General features: G+C 46.3%; 1 protein-coding gene across 1 annotated transcript in view; it reads right to left on the bottom strand.

Moving 5' to 3' along the window:
* Positions 1 to 22,737, bottom strand: part of Tram2 (translocation associated membrane protein 2) — a 70,556-nt gene that overhangs the window by 17,224 nt on the left and 30,595 nt on the right. The window contains exon 2 of the mRNA XM_041656333.1: positions 13,485 to 13,548. Within this exon, the coding sequence (XP_041512267.1) occupies positions 13,485 to 13,548 (64 nt within the window). The remainder of the gene's footprint in view (positions 1 to 13,484; positions 13,549 to 22,737) is intronic.

Here is a 22,737-nt window from a genome sequence, read left to right as displayed (position 1 = left end):
AGGAGATCTGAGCGCGCGTTCGAGGCCGGGAGGACCCGGAGAGAGGAGATCTGAGCACGCGTTGGGGCGGGGAGGAGACGGAGAGAGGAGATCTGAGCGCGCGTTCGGGGCGGGGAGGAGACGGAGGCTGCCCCTTTCTCACTGTTCTCAAGGGAGAGGCACAGCCCAGTGCCGGCCAATTCCCGGTACTTTCGAACCGGAGACCACCTGATTTTACAATACCGGAGACGAATTCAAAAAAAGTTTAAACATGGCGTGGGTCAACACTGAATAAGCCAAAGAAAATGTATCTGCAGGAAAACTCCAACCACAAGCCACCAGTTTGCAACCTGTGGCCTGGCTGTCCCCTGACCCCTTCCCAGAACCGACATTCTATGGGTTTCTGTGCTGACAGGTCCCATATTGCTTCAGATCTTTTCCGGTATTTTAAAATCAAGAATATGGACATGAGAAAATTTACAGTAAGCAAAATCAAGAGGCAAATGGGGCTGGGGCTGGGGCTGGGTATGTGGGTCGGAGGTTGAGCATGAATGCTTGAGCCTTAGTCCTGCTAAAGAGAAAGAAAGGGAGGAGCATGTGGTGGAGAGAAGGAGGGAGAAGGACAGACAGACAGACACAGACAGAATTAAAAGAAAATAAAGGAAAAGCATTAAACAACCACCTGGGGCAAATGTTTCCAGTTCTCAGACAAATGGTTCATCTTGCCAGAATGTAAAAAGCTCCTGGAACTTAGACGAAAGATCAAAACTCAGCAGAAAAACGGGCAAAGTGTACGAACAGACAGTTCACAGAAAAAGGAAACCAGGCAGCTCTTAGGAACTGAAAATGACGCTCAGCTCTACCCAGAAAAATGTAAATGAAAACCACACTGAGATAACACTTCATACCTGACCAGATGGGCAAAAGTCCCAATTCTAACAATGCAGCCTTGCTGAGGCCGTGGGGAAATCTCTGCGCGCACAGCGCTGGTGGGAGTGCACAGTAGTACCATCTTCACGGAGGGTCATGTGGCCATTGCTGTTGAGGTTACAAAGGCACTGAGCCTTTGATATGACAATTCTACTTCTGGGAACTTACTACCCTCTAGCTAGTACTTGCCCCATGGTCAGCAGGGCATATGCTCCTGGTTACAAACCAGAGCAGTGCTTTCAAAAGTACAACAGCATTGCGATGTTTTCATCCATAGAGAACTACGCATAGATACAGGCTGAGTATTCTCCATACACAAGTCCGCAATCTGAAAAATTTTAAGTATGGACACGAAGCCACATTTGGAAAATTCCATGCCTGAGCTCCCGTGAGACTGCAGTTAAAATTCAAGCACACTAGAAATACTGTGCAAAATCACTCTCCGAGAATGAGAGGTAAATAGAAGACACAAATGGAGTCTAGTTCAGACATAGGTCCCCTCCTGAAACTTCTTAATACATACATGCAAATATTCCTCAAACCGAAGACACTAAAAATCTGGATCACCCTGGCCCCAAGTATTAGCTTAGCAAAGGAGGCTCAAACTGCAATGCATCAGGGCTACTTAGAGAAAGAGCCCCAAGAGGCTACACTTGAGGTGTCTTTGCAGAGCCACGGGAGGGGAGGGGTATGTTTCACTTTGTTGCTTTATTTTATTTTACTCTTTCATGAAAGGCCTTGCACAAAAAAGTCTAAAGCTCATTTCTAGAGCTGCTCTTTGCCACCAAGTATCCACATCTCTCTGACTCAGTCACCCACGTGGGCAGTGAGGCTAAAGCAAACTGCCTGCTGGGTCCTGGTGTTGCATGCCTGTCATTCTCAGTCTGGGAGACAGAGGCAGGAGGAACAGAGGAATTCAGGGCCTGTGTGGGACACGACACTTTATCTCCACCCCATCCAGCAATAAATAAAGTAGGTGAGATGGATCGGGAGGAAAAGGTAAGGACTGACTCCTCCAAGTGGTCCTCTGACCTTTGCGCACGCAACATGGCACCCTCCACGGCAACAACAACAACAAAAAAAGTCAGGGCTGATGCGATAGTGCAGTGGTTAGAGCATTGCTGCTCTTGCAGAACACCCAAGTTTGGTTCCCACACCCACATCGGATGCTCACAACCACCGGAAACTCCACCTCCAGAGGATCTAAAACTCTCTTCTGGAGTTCCTGGGCACAGCACCCGTGTGTATACCCCCACTCCACCTCTCATACATCCACATAACTAAAAGTAAATATGCAAAAGACCCTAAAATAAAGCAAAACTATCCTTCACCACAAAGCTCTAAGAATAAAATAGACAAAGAACTTATAAAACTGTAAAGTGCTGTGCAAATATATGGAGCTATTATTACCCTTTCCCACAGAAAGAAGATGAACAGAACAGTCCTATGTACTCATTTAGAATAAATACCGCAAGTGGCGATTATAAGCCCATTATTAGCGAGGCTCTACACCGAGCGTGTCTGGTAAATGACATCACTTATGCCTCGCTGTGATCCTGAGTATTATCCCTGTTTACTGACATGGCAGCTGTGGCTCAGAGACAGCAGGGACTCTACTCAAGTGATCTGTAGCTAGAGTGGGCCACAACCGCAGAAGCCAGGGGCCAAACCCATCCTCTCCCCACAAGGCCTCTCTGACTGCCCTTCAGATGTTAGAGGTACAGGACATTCCTTCAGTCCTGAAGGCTTCGTCTACTCCCTGAGACGGCAGGAGAGAGAAAGCTCTAGAATATATGCAGGGATACACACACAGCCTTCAGGAGCAGGATTCTGACCTCCCATCATTGGTATCATCATTATAAGCATCCAAACGGTTCTCAGACTGCATGTGTGCACATACACATGGATATACATACACACAGCTATGAGTTAAACTGTGTCCTTCACCTCCAAAAATTATGCTGGAGTCCCTAATACCTCACAATAATATTTTACTTGGAACAGGATCTATGCGGGGGTGAAAAGTTAAAATGAGGTCATTAGGGAGGGGACTCATTTCAATATAATTTATGCCCCCAAAAACCTAGGAAGTAGCGACACAGAGACAGACACACAGGAGGAATACAGGAAGAGATGAGGAGGTAGCAGCCATCCACATCCGAAAGCCAATGAGAAGGGCTCTTTCCCTGGCAGGTGCAGGAGGAACCACCACTGACGGTAGCATAGATTCAGATTCCTAGCCCCCAGAATTGGGCCTTATGGTATTTGTAACCACGGCCTTAAGAAACACATTCTCTCTCTACACAAGGGTCACCAAATGAAAGAAAGACTTGGCTGACTACCATTCGGTCTCTTAGTGCATGTTCTGGAATCTATTTTCTTCTATGTGATAGCAACGTAAGAAGACAAAGGATGTTTTCTATAGCATAAAAAGAGGTAGCGATGATGAGAGAAGATTCTAGAGGGTTCAGGAGTAGAAGGTCACGGCTGCTGGGTTGTCTCCTTGAAGAACCAGCACTTTCTGGAAGGCTGGAAGGAAATCTATCAAGGACTCCTCAGCATCAGGCATGTACTTCTGATCCCTCTGATCCACAGCCAGGGGCTTCCTGTGACATCCTGGACACGACGTGCCATTCAGGAGACTATCACTTTGCAGAACATCATGTCTGGGGACAGACTTTAGGCAAAGACCACCAAGAGTCAGGTAGAAAAAGTCACTTCTTGAGCATCACACGGGACAGCAGCAGTAACAAAAGGTAGAGTTTTTCATTACGTGTGAAATTTAAAAAGTTAATCAGGGCTTTTACTCACGTAAAAATAACATTCTGAACAAATGTGTTAATTTGCCGGGCGATGGTGGCCTACGCCTTTAATCCCAGCACTCGGGAGGCAGAGGCAGGCGGATTTCTGTGAGTTCGAGACCAGCCTGGTCTACAGAGCTAGTTCCAGGACAGGCTCCAAAGCCACAGAGAAACCCTGTCTCAAAAAAAACCAAAAAAAAAAAAGTGTTAATTTGAAGGACAAAAAGATTATTGTTGTAAAAACAACTGACTAGAAGAAAATATCCCAGCTTGACTGCATAAGAAACCATAAGAAAGTTCCCATCTGGAGATACAGGGAAGGAAAGACCACAAAACCAAAATTACATTACACTGAGCAGTGGGGTCCATGTCAGAGGGGTACGGAGAGGAAGGAAACAGTCAGATAACAGTGTTCCCATCCATCTCAAGCATCAAGTCAGTCAACACAGCAGCTCAGAGATTCTGCTAAATAAGCCTGCAGAAGAGCCACACTGAAAGGCAGAGACCAGCGGCTCTCAACTAGTGGGTTGACACCCTTTAGGGGTCAAATGACCTTTTCACCAGGGTGGTATATCAGATACTTACCTTATGATTCCTAACTGCAGCGAAATTACAGTTATGAAGTAGCAATGGAAATAATTTTATGGCTGGGGGTCACCACAACATGAGGAACTGTATTAATAGGTTGAGAACCACTGGCGTGGATCTCTAGGCTGTAAATAGGGAATTGGATGGAATGATGTGTCTCCTGGAAGGTAGCATAGCAACATTTACACGTACGTATTCAGTGTCTGAAGCATCAGGAAGCGGAGTGCTTATGATTTGTTCTGTCTTCTGAAGAGTTGTTTTGCTTGCTAAATTTTAGTTATTGAAATGAAAATCAAGTCCAGACATGACCATAATTCCTGGGAGGAGGCTTCCCATAGCTGACACAGTGGGGGACTTGCTTTAGTTTTCTCTTCATTCAGAGGGACCCTGAGCCAAAAGTGGTCTTGGTAGTCATTTAGCACAAGGTGAGGACAAAGCCAGCTCCGTGTCTCAAAAGTTGGCATCTCTACATGACAAACCCAGCCTTTCTACAGCTTTCTGAGCATTAGGGCTCTGTATGAGGTACAGACACCCCAGTCTCTCTCTGCCCTTCCTGGCCATCCTTGAGAACATCAATCAAGTCTCTGGGCCCAGTTCCGCCCACTATGACAGGACCAGGCCACGCCCACCCCCAGCCCCAGCTGTAAGGGTCACAGGTCCCGGCTGGAGTGCATTCACTCTAAGCAGCTCCAGAGGCACTGCTGCCCACCTGTCCTTCCCTTTTCTGTTCTCTCTGAGCTCATCTTACCGCAGGGCTTGGTGTGATATGTGAGGCCAAGCTTTCAAGTGTATGACACAGGCAGGAGACAGCAGTAAGGCCTGCTGGCCAGCTGAAAAAACGAGAGTTGTTCAGATCCCCCCCCCCCCCCGCAAAAGGCTTGGGCTGAATGAGGCTGTTTTCATGGGCAGTATGTCTCGTTCCAGAAAGGGCTAGAAAACAACAGTCAAGGTACAGTGTAGGAGGTTCCAGGGCTTTCTACCTCTTCCTACTGCAAAACACAACATGGTACATACTAGTGACCAAACCAGCAGAAATGGGCAGCACGGAAGGATGGATCTATCACCTTAGCCATTGTAAAATCAGCCCTGCTCTGGAAGAGACCCCTCTGTGCCAGCCTTGTAGCTCTTTGAGTAGGGCAGCAGGCAGGCTCAGGACTTTCAAAGCTACCAGGACTCCCTTACCCTATCTTAGCCAGGGTTTCTATGGCTGTGATGAAACACCATGACCAAAAGCAACTGACACACCACTACAGAAAACAGTAATTAAAGAAAGTCACGGCAAAACTCAAACAGGACAGGAACCTGGTAGCCATGGAGGAGTGCTGCTTACCGGCTTGCTCCCCATGACTTGCTCAGCCTGCTTTCTTACAACAGGCCAGACCATCAGCCCAACGGTGGCAGCACCACAATGCTGGGCCCTCCCACATCAATCACTCATTAAGAAAATGTCCTACAAGCTTGCTCACAGCCCTACCTTACAGAAGCAATTTCTCCATTGGGGTTCCCTCCTCTCAGATGACTGTAGCTTGTGTCAAGTTGGCATAAAAATGTATGTGGCACATACATTGTACCACATATGTGTTCATGACTTCTGGGAACCTGTAGCTCCAGCTGAAAGCCAAATCTACTCAGTCACAGTCGCCACCTCTTCCACCCCAACCCCATTAAAGAGTTATAGTGTGGTCGTTCTAATGGCATGGTTCCCATAGGCTCATATATTTAAATGCTTAGTCCCCAGTTGCTGGAACTATTTAAAAGGATTAGGAGGTGTGGTCTTGTTGGGAAGGTGTGTCACTGGGGGTGGGCTCTGAGGTTCCAAAAGCCCACAGCATTCCCAGTTAGCTCTCTCTGTCTCTGTCTCTGTCTCTCTCTGCCATCACTTGTGGATCAGGTGTAAGTTCTCAGCTACAGGCTTCAGCACCACACCTACATGCTGCCATAGTCCCATCATGAACTCCAATCCTCTGAAACTATAAGCAAACTCCCAATAAACTTTCTTCTTCCTGGCCGTGGTGTCTCTTCACAGCAGTAGGGAAGTAACTAATATATGTGGGAAAACCAAAACTGAAAGAGAAATGAAAGAGCCAAACGAGTAACTAGACCTAATGGCTCTCCTCATATCACCACTGAGAGCGAGCACAGGAGCATTTGAAAGGCTACTTGCATAATCTACACCCGACTTATCCAGCGTTACTGGGCACAGTCTCCTCCATGGTTTTCACTGGGGATCTTGCTAAAGGTGGGTGCTGCCATAGAAGGAGGCCTAACGTCTGCGTTTCTAATGAGTTCCCCAGGTCACACTAAAGGTCTTAGCTTATAGAAAATCTATGCTACAAATACTTCAGGGGACCTGGAGTTGAGGCAATGACCATCAGTCCCCGTTTTGCAAAGGATGTGCCCCAGATGTTAAACAGTTTGTCAAAAACATTTAGCAGTTCAGAGACATAACCTGAATAACCATGAAAAAAAAAAGAATGCTGGGACCCAGAAGCTCAATTATTCTATGTGAGAAGGGAGGCTACCAGGTCAGGAGTCACCTATAGGAAAAAACAAACCTCTGTTATGTTCTGACCTCTTATAGTCTATATATTTCTGACCATGATACCAGATACTTTGTGGAATTCTACATAGAAAGTCATACTCAAACTGTCTAATGAAGTTAAGATTAGGAAACAAAAAACAAAACAAAACAAACAATCCAGGCCATGGAGTTAAATTTGAATTTCATATAAACAATGATTGATCTCTGCTGGGTGTGTGACAGATATCTGCAATCTCAACACCAGGAAGGTTGGGGCAAGAGGATTCCTGTGAGTTTGAGCCAGCCTGGACTAAAGGGTGATCAAATACCAGGCCAGTCAAAGCTACCCAACAAGACCCCATTTCCCACAAAACACTTTAATTTCCTACAAAACACTTTAATTTCCTATAGTCATAACTATGTGTTTCTGCATTTGTGTTCCGTGCACTACTTGAGCTATAGTTTTGAAATGTGTTTATGTGGAATTCAAATAGTCCTGGCTTTTGTGTTTGCAAACTTTGGCAACTCTGACAGGATGCCAAATTGAAGTAGCAAGAAGAGCTGGGATTTGGTTTGGGGGGCGGGGCGGAACTTCCTGTTCTATCACTGTCAACCTTAATGTCAATCTTTAGAATGTCAGCATAACAGGCACTGCAGCCTCTCCCAGTCACTGTTGTGGTCACCTCTGCAGGAGCCTCATTTGCTCATCACAATGCAATAAAACCATCAATTTGCAACTAGTCTATCTTGCAACGAGAATGTGGTCCGGGTTAATGTGTGTCTCTCCTAGAATTCATACTTTGATATACTAGCTCCCAGGACGCTAGGATGTGACCTCATTTGAAAACAGGCCCTTTACTGATGTCTTTACATCATCGTTAATGATAAATGATGGACTAAGGAAATCTGACAGAGGCTGAAAAACACAGGCGGGATGGGCACGTCAAACTGATGTGGAACGAAGCTGGGAACAGATCTCCCCTCACACCTTCAGAGGGACAGAGGCCCGAGTCCCATGGATCTCAGCTATCAAGACTCCAAACTGAGCGACGATAAATGACTCGTGATTAGGCAGCTAGGTTTACTTATGAGAGGAGTGGGGTTCTTGAAGATGGAGACAAGGGAGCAGGAAAAACCAGTGCAGTAGGGAAGACGGGTCAAGAAAGAGCCTCTTCAACATCATGGATGCGCTGAGTTCCTGGAAACCCCAGCCAGGACGACCCAGGGATTCACAAATGAGCACTAAGCCTGGGAGCACACATCTCTCCCTCAGTACTTGAGAGGCTGAAGAAGGAATTGGTTCAATGGGGTAGGGAAGAGGGGGCTCTGAGACTGTTGGGATACAAGGCTACCACTTTACCAGAATCCAACTTTAAACACTACCTCATGACATATACATTATGAAGAGGAGATTTTAGAAGACAGAGCTTCTCTGGTTATACCAAAGGGAAGAGGGGAGGATAGATTTATAAGCACTTCAGCCCCTAAGGAGATTTATGAGTAGGGATTTAGAAATCATAACCTTAACAAACCTGCTATTGTCAAATGGCTTTGTCCCGTGAGAAGCTTGCTTTCCTGCAAGCCAGGCAAACAGGCATTACCATGCCGGGCTGGTCACATTTCAAATAGCCCCAAACGGTAAGATTTCCATGTGAGAGAGACAACTGAACCATCCTTTCTGCCCTTTCTAAAGTCCCGGAAGCCCTCCATCTGGTAGGCACTCTAATGGACCTTCACCCAGGGCACACAAACCCAGAAGAGGTTTCCAGGAGCAGAGTTCAACAGTCACATCTTGGAAGCAGCCAACCCTGGGATTCTCTGGGCTCAGTGGGTACACTCAGCCACTAGCACACTCTCGGCATTTGTTTCTCTCTAGAGAGTTCTACATTGACACCCCTCCACTAGGGCTGCCCCAACTTCTATGTTCACAACTCCATGTTCTCCATCCCCACGATAAAGTCAGCCTTCTGGAAGGACACGTCACTGGGCTTTTATTATTTTTTTTCTTCACCTTGTAGCTCTGTGTATTTCCCTCACGACCCTATTGCAATTATAATTATCTGCTTACTTATTACCCATATCTTCCTCAAATTGTTTTACAACTAGGGCCAGCATACGAGAGACACAGAAATATTTGTCTAGAGTGAGCAATTAACTAATTAAACTAATGAACCCATGATGGTGGCGCACTCCCAAGACTCAATAGGAAGTTCTTTATGCCCGGCAGCTCTGGCTTGGGCCTAGCCTGAAATGGTCTACATTTGTCTTCTGACTGTGAAGCGGATGGTTGAGGCATTGCTTACTGTCTAACGTCCCCAACAAGGAGTTAAAAGGATGCCTTAGGCACATGCGTGTTCAGTTTTATTACTTTTGTGTTGCTACAGCAACACAATTTAAAAAACCAGTTAGTTGCATTAGTGCCTACCTGTAAGGCCAACACCAGAGAGGCAGAGACAGGAGGATGACGGCAAGTTCAAGGCTTACTGAGTCTAGTGAGTTCCAGCTCAGTCAGGGCTACCTAGTCAAACCCTGTCTCAAATTAATCTTCTGAGTGGGAAAAGACCTTTGCAAACTATGCATTAGACATGGGATTAATATCTAGGATAAAGAAAGAACTGCAAAAATTAAACATCCAACCCCACCCCAACCATCCAATCAGAAATGGGCCCATGAACTAAACAGACAGCTCTCAAAGGAAGAATCACAAAAGGAAAAAATATTTGAGAAAATGTTCAACATCCTGAGCCACTAAGGAAATTCAAATTAAAGCTGATTTGAGACTCCACTATGATAGTCAGAATGGCTATGGTGGAGAAAACAAAGAATAAACGCTGGCAAGGGCAGTGTTGTTGGGAATGCAATCCATGCAGCCATTGGAAGTACACAGCCAAAGGACTCCCTGTCAGCATCCCACTACTGACCATGACACATCCATGTTAAATTGCTGCACTAGAATAGCTAAGAAATGGAACCAGCACAGATGTCCATCAACAGATACATGAGCAAAGTAAATATGGAATTTTATTTAGCCATAAAGCAAATGAAATCGGGATATTTACAATAAAATAGACAGAGCTGAAGATTATGTTAAATAAAACAAGACAGGCCAGGCACGGTAGTGAACGCCTTTAATCCCAGCACTTGGGAAGCAGAAGCAGGCACATCTCTCTGAGTTTTTGGCCAGCCTGGTCTATGGAGCAGATAGCCAGGGCTGTTACAGAGAAACCCTGTCTTAAAACAACAACAACAACAACAACAAAAAATTTAAAAATTTTAAAAATTAAATAAAACAAAACAATTTCAAGGAATCTATATTTAAACTTGCATAGGTATGTGTGTTTGTGTGTGTGTTATGAAAGCAGAAAGAAGTAATATAATACCTGTTCTAGGAAAGGGAGTCTGTGGTGAGAAGGGAGGGGAACAAGAAAAGAAAGGCATTGCATGGGGGGAGACCATGGAGAGAGGGATGAGTAAGAACAAAGCGTAATGACACAAATGTGTGATAATGCTAATGAAGCCCATGAGAAGCTAATTTTATAAATAATAATTCGGGCTGGAGAGATGGCTCAGGGATTAGAAGCATGGGTGACTTGTCCAGAGGACTGAGGTTAAATTCCCAGCACCCACGTGGCAGTTCACAACTGTCAGTAACTCCTGTTTCAGGGTATCCGACGGTGTTTTGCTTCCGAGGACACTGCACATACATGGTACACAGACACACATACAGGGAGACCCACCATACACAGGAAATAATATGTTTTTAATTAGGAGAGAAAGAAAACCGGAGGCAGTGAGCCCAAGCGTGGGTGGCAGTTGTGGGATATTGTCATGAGGCCACATTTCTTTCTCGTCATTCTGAGAAAAGACGTTATCTCATAGTTCAATGGGGCTAAGGGAACGCCTATAATTGTGTGTAACTTTCAGGAGAGAAGGAAAAGGAAAAATAGGATGTTCCCACCCAAGCCAGCTTCATTAAGAGCCCTCTTCCAGAAGAAGAAAGAAAAGGGGTGCAAGAGAGGGGGGAGGAGCAGATGAAAGGAAGGGAGGGGACAAAAGAAGGCAGGGTGCACTAGTTGCTCAGTTTAAAGATTTTCAAAATGTCACAGTACAGCATCTCTTATCACACGGGGAGGCTCCATCACATTCATGGTATGAATCAGTATTGAACTGAGCGGAAGTTCTTGCTGAGTGATGGAGTCATACGCGATTGCTATCTTCTTGTCTATATTGCATACATTTTCTCTAAGACTTATATAATGCTTGTGTAAATGCATTTGAGATGGGGGCGGGGCATGTATTTACATTTCAAACCAGTACCCAAAGGTTAAATACTATATGATTCTATGACTGGGTGTGCTGACTCCCCTGTATTCTTGGCACTTGGAAAGCTGAGCCAGAAGACTGCCTTGAGTTCAAGGTCAGCCTTGCTTAAAACTGTGGGAGACCCTGTCGCAAAAATCTAAACACACACTCTCTCTCTCTCTCTGTCACACACACACACACACACACACACACACACACACACACAAAACTTCTATGCATATAAGTTACTGCAACAAGTTCATAGAGAAAAGAGAATGGTGGTTGCTATAGGGAGTTATTGTTTAAGGATTAAAAGTTCAGTTCTGCAAGATGAAAAGAGTTCTCGATATAGAAAGCAGCACAATGTAAATGTACTTAATACAACCATACATCTAAAACCGGATACAATAAACTTGGGGGGCTAGATACAGTGGAACGTACCCAGCTACTAGGGAAAACTACTATGCACACCTATTCTACCACATCTTAAAAACTAAATATTTAACTTGCTCACTGGAAGTACAACTGGTTGTGCATGTATATCACAACTGACAAATGACAGCAGTGAAAGAAACCTGGCTTTGATCTTGGACCACACGGGACTGAGCAACAAAATTCATTGTGCCCACCAGTACTGAAGTGTGCACTGGAACGCACGTGTGTCTGGCCATGGCATGTCCTGGATCCCCAGGCTGAGAGATGCTCTCAAGTTTCTATTCCCACAGTGAAGAACGTTCTTCCTCTCTTACCACAGTCTCTCAGATGGACTTTTCCAGAAAGGGAACTGTAGTATATACCCAGATGCAAGGATTCTCTCGGTGTCTGACTACATTGGCTGCAGGGATGAGAGCAGGCGAAATTCATGGCTACCCTTTCATGGGCTAAAGAGTCACCCCCTTTACTCTCCCCCACCACCCAAATCCTTGAGGTATACCTGGTGGAGTCAGATAAAGCACCCTGATATAAAAGTCAAGACCATTCCCCTAACACCAAATGATGAGAGGAGACCTAGACTCGGCAAGCAAAACTCCCTTCTTCCTTCCTCCAGGGGCCCTTAGTATCTTACAGGTAAGAGGGAGGAAACCCTGATTCCAAGGCTGAGTCCCCAAAACCCGAAGGCTGCAGAAACATGGCCCCAAAGCTGATCCTGGCCAGCTGACTTGTTTCTGCTGACATTCCTGCATTTTGACTTTCTGTGGCATTTACAAAATTAGCTGCCAACATTTAAAAGGTGCAGAGTTCATACACAGGGAGAAATATTTTCTGACGCTCTTGTATCAAGGGATAACAACTCCAGCGAGTGTGCTGATTTAACCTGACCATCTACTTGAATAGGTGGAGAAACACCTGGAAGCTGGGAGAGCACGGCTCCTGGTCCCAAATTAGACCTATTCAATGCGCTCTTGATGCAGTCGTAATGTGATGGCCTCACTGGGAAATGGTGAGCAGAGGCTTTCCTAGAAGCAGATTCCTGGGTGTGCACCCTTGCAGGTATCTTGCCCCAGCCCCTTCCTGTATTCACCCTTTCTCTGCTTCCTTCATGCCACGGGCTGAACAGCTCTTCTCTGCTGCATGTTTCTGCCACCACTGTGGCTCAAGTACGCAGAACCACGTGGCCACGAAGGAACCCTCTGAAACTGTGAGCTCAAATAACCCTTTCATTCTTAAGGTTCTTTCTGTTAGGTTTGGTCACAGTGATGATGAAGGCAGCTGGGCAGGCACTCTGGGTTCACAGCAACCCCTGGGCCAGTGACTGGTTGGAATAGAGCAGCAATTTAGCAATTTTAGAATGGGCCTCCCACTCTCTCCCTGCTCTGTTCTGTGCAGCAGCGCTACTCCTTGAGCTGGAGCACCAAAGCTAGGCTGAACGCGGGCTAGCGCAGATAACGTGGTACTTGGAACCACGGCGGCTAGCCCTTCTGCTGTCCCTGCAAACACTGGATGCAGGTCAGTTTGTGATGTGACAATTATGGTCAGTGGCCTTAATGAGACGGCTCTGTGTGAAGACATGCTTTACTGCTAATGTCACCCCAGTCACAATACAGAGCTCCCTTCCCACCATGTATTCCATACAAGTACAACATGTGACCCACTTCCCTTGTGGAAAACTTTAAATAGGAAGCCATGTTCTTGATCAGTGGTCAGAGGTGGGAAAGGAAGGAGCCAGAGGCACACTTAGCACCCCATGGGGCAGCACTTTTCTCCTGGTCCTTCAGTGGAGAACAGAAGGAAGCGCCCAGCCACCTAAACACAGGAGTCCGAGGGGTAATATCTAAGAGGTCCCAGGTAGAGCACAAAAGAGAAGTTTTTCACCGTGTCAGGGTTACGAGGACTGGAGAGATGGAGAGCTGGGCTTTCCTTACCTGCTGTAGGCACACTAATGTTATACTGAGGTAAGATAAATAGGAAGGCAGTCTTGGCTGTGACCTGGAAAACAAAGGAGAAAAGTTTCTATTTACTTTCTTGGCCACATCAAAAGGAACAGGAAGAGGCTGTTCCCTGCCCTGGGGCCCATCCCTTTATGTCAGTCCTCCCACTCCAGGATACAGGGTTTTCACCTACCCCAAAGCACCAGTTTTGATCTACTCTTCCCAGGACCTGCACTAAAGAGCAAAGCAATCTGGGCCCCAAATGATGGTTACACTGTGTTGACTGCAGACAGAATGTAGCGAGCTGTGTCGACCATGGGCAGCACAAACCATTCTGCCATTCACCTGTTCATGTATTGATTTAGTTCTGGACTCCCAGCTCTGTGGACAGTCACAGTTTTTAAAGGCCCTGAAGCTGACTTCCCAGACATTTCAGTTGTCTGCACCCTGGACAGCAGCCCTGAAGTTTCTGAAACAGTAGATTCCAGCTGCTAATTTCACACCTACCCTTCTACTGACCAGGGAACGGACCTCTGAAACCCCACCATACTGGTTTGGTTTTTATGAAAGCTATCTTTAGATGGCTGTGGTCCCAATCTGGTTTCTAGTAGTCAAATCAGTACTGGGGCCGTTTACAGCAGGGTGAGATGACCAAATGTGGGGGCTTGAAGCTGAGATGCAGGAATTGACTGCCCATGTTCAAATGCTGACTCTGCTGGTTACGTAACCACGAGGAAGTCATCCCACACCCTGAGCCAAATCCCTTGTCTATACAACCATGGCTATGTGCAGTTCCTCAGCTGCATACTACAGACTGGAGTGGCGACCATCTCGATTGCATTGTTTCAAACTCCACAGATGCACAGTCAGGACCAAGAAACACTCTGAGAGACACGCAGGAGGACAGGGGAAGAGAAGCCACTTCCCCAGAGGCTCTGAAGTTATGGGTTCTCCTCCAACGTGGAGGGCAGACAGTTGTATGCAGGAAGTGGGGATGTACCAGGTTACACCCAAATCAGTGTGGAGACAAGTGAAAGATGGCTGCTTGGACATGCCAGGGACAGATGACTGCCCTTAGCCTATTCTGCGGGGCCAATCGTCTCCTTTAAGGAGACAAGGACTTGCTGTTACTCTATAGTTAGGTATTATTTACTTCTTATAGGTAGCTATGTACAAAGTCTTCATCCATCTGTGTTCATGCCTATGCGTGCTCTATCAAGTTGGTAGGGAAAGAACGAATAAAATTAGGGATTGATTTTTGGTCCTTATGACCTTGCTCTACATTCCTGACCTCCATCCAGTTCAACTGCCTGCTTTTTCCTTACAATAATAAGCTTGGCTCAAGCCCAAAGACTCTACTCATACATCCCCCTTCCTCTGCTACTCCCCACAACTTGTCAATATCTTTCTCTCTCATCCATCACGCTGCCCCTCAACTGTGAACACTCTGCAAGGCCTTTGGCTACTCCAAGAGAAGGTCACTCTTTCCCAGGCAGAAGTTCCATACTTCTGTCTAAATGTGCTATCATTTCCACACAGAGGGACATCGCAGCCTAGAAGGCAGGGAATCCCATCACCTCAGTTTTTATTGCATGCCCTCCCAAATAGCTTAACCCAGACGAGGTGAGTGCTCAGGTACTGGTGTGGGAGGTCCTTCTGTATATGTGCTGCTTCTATTGGTTAATGAATAAAGCTGCTTTGGCCTATGACAGGGCAGAATAGAGCAAGGCAAACATTCCAAGCAGACACAGGAGAAAAGAAGGCAGAGTCAAGGAGCTGCCATGTAGCCACCGAAGGAGATAAGACAGATAGAATCTTACCAGTAGGCCACGGACATGTGGCAAATACACAGATTAATAAAATAAAAGGGGGGTTAATTTAAGATGTAAGAGTTGCTTAATAACTAGCCTAAGCTACTGGCCAACAGTGTTATAATTAATATAGTTTCTGTGTAATTATTTCAGGTGTGTGTGTGGCTTGGAAATGAATGAGCAGCCTCCAAGGTACTGATCACTGAATCAGAATTTAATGAAATGGAGTCTCTAGTAGGAGCAGCCCTCTGCCACTAATGGCCTTTGCCTTGGGACCTATCTACTCTGAGTCCATCAGCCTCCTGAGTGGGGCTGGCGAGTATTCTGGTCAGTGCCCCAAGCCTTCTGCTGTGGTTTCTGTTGTCCTGTCCCTGGAGCAGCTGTGTGCCTTCAGGGACGTGAGCCCCCAGAGGGCCTCTTTAAGTTGGTCAGCATCCATTTCTCAGAAGCACTATGATTCTATGTGTGGAACACCACTGTTCAACCATGCCTGTGACGGAGTCCCCAAAAGAACTTGAAATTTTTCTATATCCAGGCCATCCCCCCAGGCAACTAAACTAGACCCTCACAGTGGCTGGCTCATCAGCTTCTTGTCCAGCTCGCAAAGCATTCTAGCCTGCAGCCAACTCTGAGAGTCATTACACTGAAAACAAACAAACAAGACAAATAAATAAAGCCAGGGAAGCAGGTATTTGGTATGTGAATTATATACATTTTTGCTCAAGCCCTGCAAATGCAGTCAGTTCTCATTTATGGCAATTCTATGAAACTGCTGCAAACACGGAAACACCGCGTCCAAGAGAAATACAGAACTGGGTTGCTACAAACCAGTCACATGTGACTGAGAGACCAACGTTTAACCTTGCTTTATGCACGTTTCTAAAGGACACCCTAGTTAATACATATTTAATACACACTGTTGGTTCATTAACATTGAACTCACGGTCAACAGCCCTGGAGCTCATGCCCAAACGAGGCAACTGAAGCCATGCTGTTTCTCCCTAATTTAGCACATTGTCTCCTTCTTAAGATTAGGACCGTAGGTAGCACTTCAGGAAAATACTTAGGGGTCATCGAAATCCCATCAACATCACAAAATGCAAAACTATGGCCTCAAATAGACTGCAACGGGGATGATTTGTTTATGGTGCGAGAACTGAAACAGGAAGTCAGGCAGAGCCTTGTTTCACCTCAGCTGGCACCAAGGTTTGCACCTGCGTACGCTGTGGAGAGCCAAGTGTGAATTTGGAGGTTACAGGTAAATTTTAGTAAAGTGAGCAGACTGCCAAAGATGAAATCCACAATCGGCGATGGATGGACAAACCTCTTAGCGCCAAGATTTGTTTGTTTGTTTGGTGTGTGTGTGTGCGCGCGCGCGCGCGTGTGCACAGGCAAGTTCATGCTCGGGGACATATGCGGAGGTCGGAGGACAGCTTTTCAGGACTTGGGTCTTCAGCCTATTTATAACATAGTCTCTCTTGTTTCTGCTGTTACTGCATATGTACACACACAGCTGATTCTCCTGTCTCCTCCTCTATCGCCCTATGAGAGTGCGGGGGTTATGGCTGGGAGCCACCAAATCTATAGCCTCTATACTATGGGTTGCACTGCTCAAACTCGGGTCATCAGGCATGGACATCAGGCATTACACCTGCTGGCGTCTCACTGGCCATCAAGAGCTTTTGAAACAGCCCCCTGGGAGAGGCTAACATCACCAGGTTTAAGTTCTAGAAGAAAACCTCGAAAACCTTCAATATACAATGGCAAGAGAACAGAGCTGACTGGGTGAGACACGCTCGCCACATGATGCTCACACACGGACACAGCCACCCTGCAGGAGAGCTGTCTGATCTGCAGCCTGTGACCTGCTCACGGTTATACTCCTGTACGACTGTTTTCTCTCACTGCGTCCACCCAGAGCTACCCACGCAGAGGGTCTCCCACAAATGCCCACTTGATGAACTCACATTGTAAGCAACTGTAGTATTCAGCGGCCCCAGATGAATGTCTACCACAGGCTTTCTGAATGTAAGTCCGAGAGAACAGAGTCAAGGCAAAACATACTAGATCCCAGTACTTTTCCGTACCTGCCCTCGGGGTGGTGGCAGGAGAAACAAATTCTAAACCATCCTTATTCCCATGTTAGTGTATCCTAAATGCCAGTTTTCTTGTTTCATAGGACACAGAGAGACCAAGCAACCTCTGCCACCCAGTAAGCACTCGAGTACAACAGGCAACCATCATCTTGGGATTTTATAAGTTTGTTCCAGAAACAACTTTAGCAGACACACAACAAAGCCCTTAACAGAAACCTAACAAAAACTAGAACGCTAAAACCAAACCAAAGAAATCACATGCCGGAAGCCTAAAAAGAAAGACTAGAGAATGAGGCTGAGCCACAGGCGCGCAGCCCAAGAAGCCCTACACATCATCTCAAGTTTGCAGGAAATCTGGAGTCTAAACTCCGTCTTGATCATCTGAAAGGAAAATAAGATCAGCTACTAAGTCCGCCACATCCATTAAAGGAAGGGAGCAGGGGAGAGGGCAAACAGGGGGGAGGGGGAGAAGGAAGCAGTGGCAGCGTGAGCTACAAAGGGTAACCCTACTTGTCCCTCATAAAAACCATTCTATGTGCTTTCAAAAGCCCCCTGGCACCCCAAATCTTCATTCCATCACTCTCCCCTGGCCTGAGGTCAGGGACTGTGCAATGTGGGTTCACACAGCACAGAGGGTGAGAAATGGGGGCCTACTAAAAATGTCACTCCAATTATTTCTCATCCCTCTAGGGCTGTTTATAGGAAACAATATTGAGTTTAATAGCATATTAAATGCCAAGCTCTGTGGGTGAAAGGTTAAAAGTGACAACATGTTAATATACTAATGCAAAGGGAGGGTACTAAATTACATAGGAGGGGCTCTCCCCCCATACACACACACACACACACACACACACACAGAGAGAGAGAGAGAGAGAGAGAGAGAGAGAGAGAGAGAGAGAGAGAGAACGCTCCATTACAGCTTTAACTACAACATGGTGTAAAACACAAAATCAGAGATGTTGAGTGCACTCACCCAGCCATACCAAAACCAGAACCATCCCACCACATCCACTTTCTATTAGAGGCTCATGTAACCTAATGTTACAAAGACACTAAGAATGCCAGCGAAATTGCTGTTTCCGTGAAGCAATCAGGATGCAGAGTCCATTCCGAGGCAAGCTGTGGACCAATGAATTACCCTTGGGTAAAGAATGTCCCTTCTGTGGACTCCTTTCCCCAGTACCAACAATAGTGACGACGAATGCCATCAGATGCTTGCTTTATTCCTTCAACAGCCCTGTAAGCGCTGACACTGTTATAGACTGACACGGAAATGAGCGGGCCCATGGAGGGGGCTAGAAGGAATGTCTGTCTGTAAAGGACTCTGTTCCGGTTCACAGAGCTGTCATTCTTGAGCCCGTTTGTCCTTCACTGCCCAAATCACAGCCTTAATGAAGTGCCCACCTTCAAGTTTAAAGCACAGTGCTGTTTCTCTACCCCTGAAAACGGAAGTCTGGGTGTCCTCCCTGCCTCACAGGCAAGAAGAGTAAAGTCCTTAGCCACCCCCAGGCACTGGCACACCAGGGCTTCAAAATGCACAGTCGCTTTCGCTGGGAAGTTGATGGCAGCCACCAAAGAAAGAAACCAAAAACTGAGATGAAAGGGACCACATTGTTGGATCCTCCACTCCAGTTCATTCTGACTTGCTCCTCAACAGACACATCAGCGTAACGGGTCTTGTACGATGCTGTGTGGGTACACTATGCAAGACCAGGGGCACGAGAAACTAACTCACGGCAGCGAAAGCCCTGTGAACCTCAGGCAAAAACGCAGAGTGGCACATGTCCCACAGCTGAAAGCACAGATACTCATTCATTGAAAATACTGAGCTAAGACTTGAGAGCCATCCTGCTGAGGCTGGGGAGCTTGCCTCCTTCCCAAGCTTGGCCCCCATCACAGGAAGTCAAATGGTTCCAGCAAGCTGTCCTGAAATTGGTTTCACGTCTTTCTGCTTAAGGCGGTGAATAGGAAAACTTCAGTAAGACAGGAAAACACTGGAAAATTACACTCAACTGGTGAGGAAGAGATTTAAGGGGGGAAAAGTTCCTTAGCTCTCTTTTCTGGAGCGCCCCAAGCTTCTGCTTCCGGCACAGATCTTGGTGGATCTACCACCACCTGTGGGCACAATGGCATGGCAGAACACAGTGTCTGAAGCCTGCAACTCCTTGCAGCTCCGCAGAAGACAGACTGCTGGGACAAACATGCTTTTCATTTTGGCTTTCTGCAAGCCTCCGTTCTGGATGACCGGAAAGGGGTGAGTGGCTGGGACACAGGGGACACAGTTCTGACAGTACCTTTCTGTGTGGCTTGTGAGCAACATCTGGGGATTCTGGTTCCGTGGCTGAAAGGCCGCCTTGATACGAGCATGGGGCAAAGCCAAGCAGACAGACCCCACAGGTTCTCTATGTTCACGATGTTGACCAGAAAAGTCCAGGCGTGGAGCCATAGACTAAGGCTTGATGGTGTGGGTGGGGAAAATTTTGCCGCTGCAGTGGCTATGACAACGTTATGATACGCTGATTTATACCCATCAGGCCGAACTCTAAACTATATGAGGATAAAAAGGAATTTATACCAGAGCACAAGGAGAGGTGTTTAGGTGGTGGTTTTAGGAGCTTGCTATGTAGCCCAGGCTGGCCTCAGGGCCTTGAACTCACCATACTCCTGCCTCGGCCTCTGGAATGCAGGCTTTAGAGGACTATGCCATCATACCTGCCTTATGCAGAGCTTTTGATACTTTTTAACTTTTTCTCTTTTATGTAACTGTTTGCCTGTATGTATGTATGTGGACCATGTATATGCCTGTTGCCTGCAGAGGCCAGAAGAAGTTACCAGACCCTCTGGAGCCACAATAACATATGGTTGTGAGCTGTTATTTAGGTGCTGGAATCCAAACCTGGGTCCTCTGTAAGTGCAGGAAAGCTCTTAACCACTGAGTCATCTCTCCAGCTCTTTTGATATCTTTAAAGAAGAACTTAGAGAGCCCAAACTTGCCGCTTACACCCACAATTTCAAGTGCTATAAAGTAGCTGAAGGATGGCCTTCTCCATTTCCTTTGTATCTACAACATATAACCTCCAGGAGACTGTGTTTTTGTGCAATCTCACAGCATTCGCAGGAAATAAGTGCAACCCTTTCCTAAAAGTGCATGCATTCATGCACCCAAAGCGTCTAACATGTCCACAAAACATTTCTTGTGAAGGCTAAGAACTAAATAACAACAAAAGCTTAAATGCATATATATATGTATGTGTATGTACACACACACACACACACACACACACACACACAATATATATGGAGTCCGGGGAGTTGCCTCAGTGGTTAAGAGAATTCGTTGCTCTTTCAGAGGACCAAAGTTCAGATAGGAGCCTTGGCTAGTAGAATTGGGGGTTGTGAGTGATTTTTTTTTTTTTAAAGAGCCAATATTAGGCAGTATTTTTAGACTTGACAGCAGAAAAGGAACCACCTCACCAGTGTGTTCGTGCTGTTTTAACTGTAGGCTTAAGAATGTTTAGTACCATGAGAACGAAGCACACAGGGGTGGGGGCTATGGCTAGAACATTTCAGATAAATCTGCAACAGCCAGCCAGTCACTGATTGCAGGCAAGTGTTATGACTGGATGCCAGGCAAAAACATCCCAAGGAATGTTTGGCAATGCCTGATATTTGGGGAAATAAAAGGGCAATTCACTTCACAGGGTCCATGGACCCAGAGCAGCCAAAGGGAGGCGAGGCCCAGGTGTTTCTGCCTTTTGTTTGCTTATTTGCACATTTCTAGGAAGACACACGGGTCATCGGTGATCTACTGAAACTATTTTCAGGAACTGTTTGCCATCTGGGAACCCTCCCACTCAGCATGTTGACCCCTAAGTTTTGGCTAATGGATTGAAGCTTGCTAGGAAAATGAGCCTTTCGTACACATAGCCAGAACTAAGGGAAACTGGGGAGGGGGATAAGTCAGCAGGGCCAAGATCATTCTCACAGGAAACCTTATGATTCCCCAGATGAGTGGTTCTTAGCCTGTGGATCGCAACCCCCTGAAGAGTCAAGCGACCCTTTCACAGGAGCTGCCTAAGACCATCAGAAAACACAGATACTTATATTATAATTCATAACAGTAGCAAAATTACAGCTATGAAGTGGCAACAGAAATAATTTTATGGTTGGGTGTCACTACAGCATGAGGAACTGAATTAAAGGGTCACAGCATTAGGAAGGTTGGAAACCACCGCCCTAGATGTTTGTGTAAGAATCTACAGAAGGTGTTCTGTTTAAATATGAAGATTTTCAAATGCTAGGTACAGGGCTCCTCAGTGGAGAGCTAAGAGCTGGTGCGAGAATAAGCAATGCTGCAGGGAGTTTAGAAGGCACAGGAGTCAGCCCAGGAGCCGTGTCCTGTTGAGCCTTGCTCGGAATCACCTTTATCTCCCACGGCACATCCTGTACCAACAGAAGAGACATCTGAACATCTGGGTGGGCGTGGACACTTTTAAGCTTGAGTCTGCAAAGACTTACCCAGAACTGTCTTCATGAGGGCACCTTATAGGCAAAGCTTAAGGGTGACCATTCACACACACACACACACACACACACACACAACCTTAAACCAAAGCCATGAAGGTTAACGGGAAACATCTAGCACACAAACATTCCTGTGTGCAAATAACAGACATGCAGACATGCATCATTCCTTTAAGGTACGTGGTCAATCATGGTTCTATTGCTGCGACGAGACACTATGACCAGGCCAACTCTTATAAAAGAAAGCATTTAACAGAGGGCTTGTTTTCAGTTTCAGAGGTTTAGTCCATTATCACCATGCACAGGGAGTGTGGCAAAAGTGCTGGGTAATTGAGAGCTACATACTGATCTGTAGGGAGAGAGAGAGAGAGAGAGAGAGAGAGAGAGAGAGAGAGAGACTGGCAAGAGCTGACAGAGACAGACACTGGCAAGAGCTTTTGAAAACGTCAAATTCTACTCCCAATGACACACTTCCTCCAACAAAGCCACACCCCCTAATCCTTCTAATCCTTTCAAACAGCTCTACTCCCTGGTGACTAGCATTCAAATATATGAACCTATGGGGACCATTGCTACTCAAACCATCACATCCAGGAAGGAAAGGCAACAGGGAAGGGAAGATCTACCAGATGATGCATGGAAGCACAACTCTAGCACCAGAGGCATGGCCTCAGGAGCCTGACCCATGCTCACCCACGAGCCAGAGTCACCCTGCAGTCCCAGTACAAAGTCTGAGCAAAAGTCAATGTTAGGTTAAATGCCGTATTTCACCTGGGCATTGCAGTTCACATTATAATCCCAGTACTTGAGGAC

The sequence above is a fragment of the Microtus oregoni genome, unplaced genomic scaffold, assembly GCF_018167655.1.
Source record: "Microtus oregoni isolate MIOR12 unplaced genomic scaffold, Mior012 000007F_ref0000211, whole genome shotgun sequence".
Taxonomy (NCBI): domain Eukaryota; kingdom Metazoa; phylum Chordata; class Mammalia; order Rodentia; family Cricetidae; genus Microtus; species Microtus oregoni.
The sequence above is the reverse complement of the archived record's forward strand: the minus strand, read 5'-3'. Positions and strand labels throughout refer to the sequence as shown.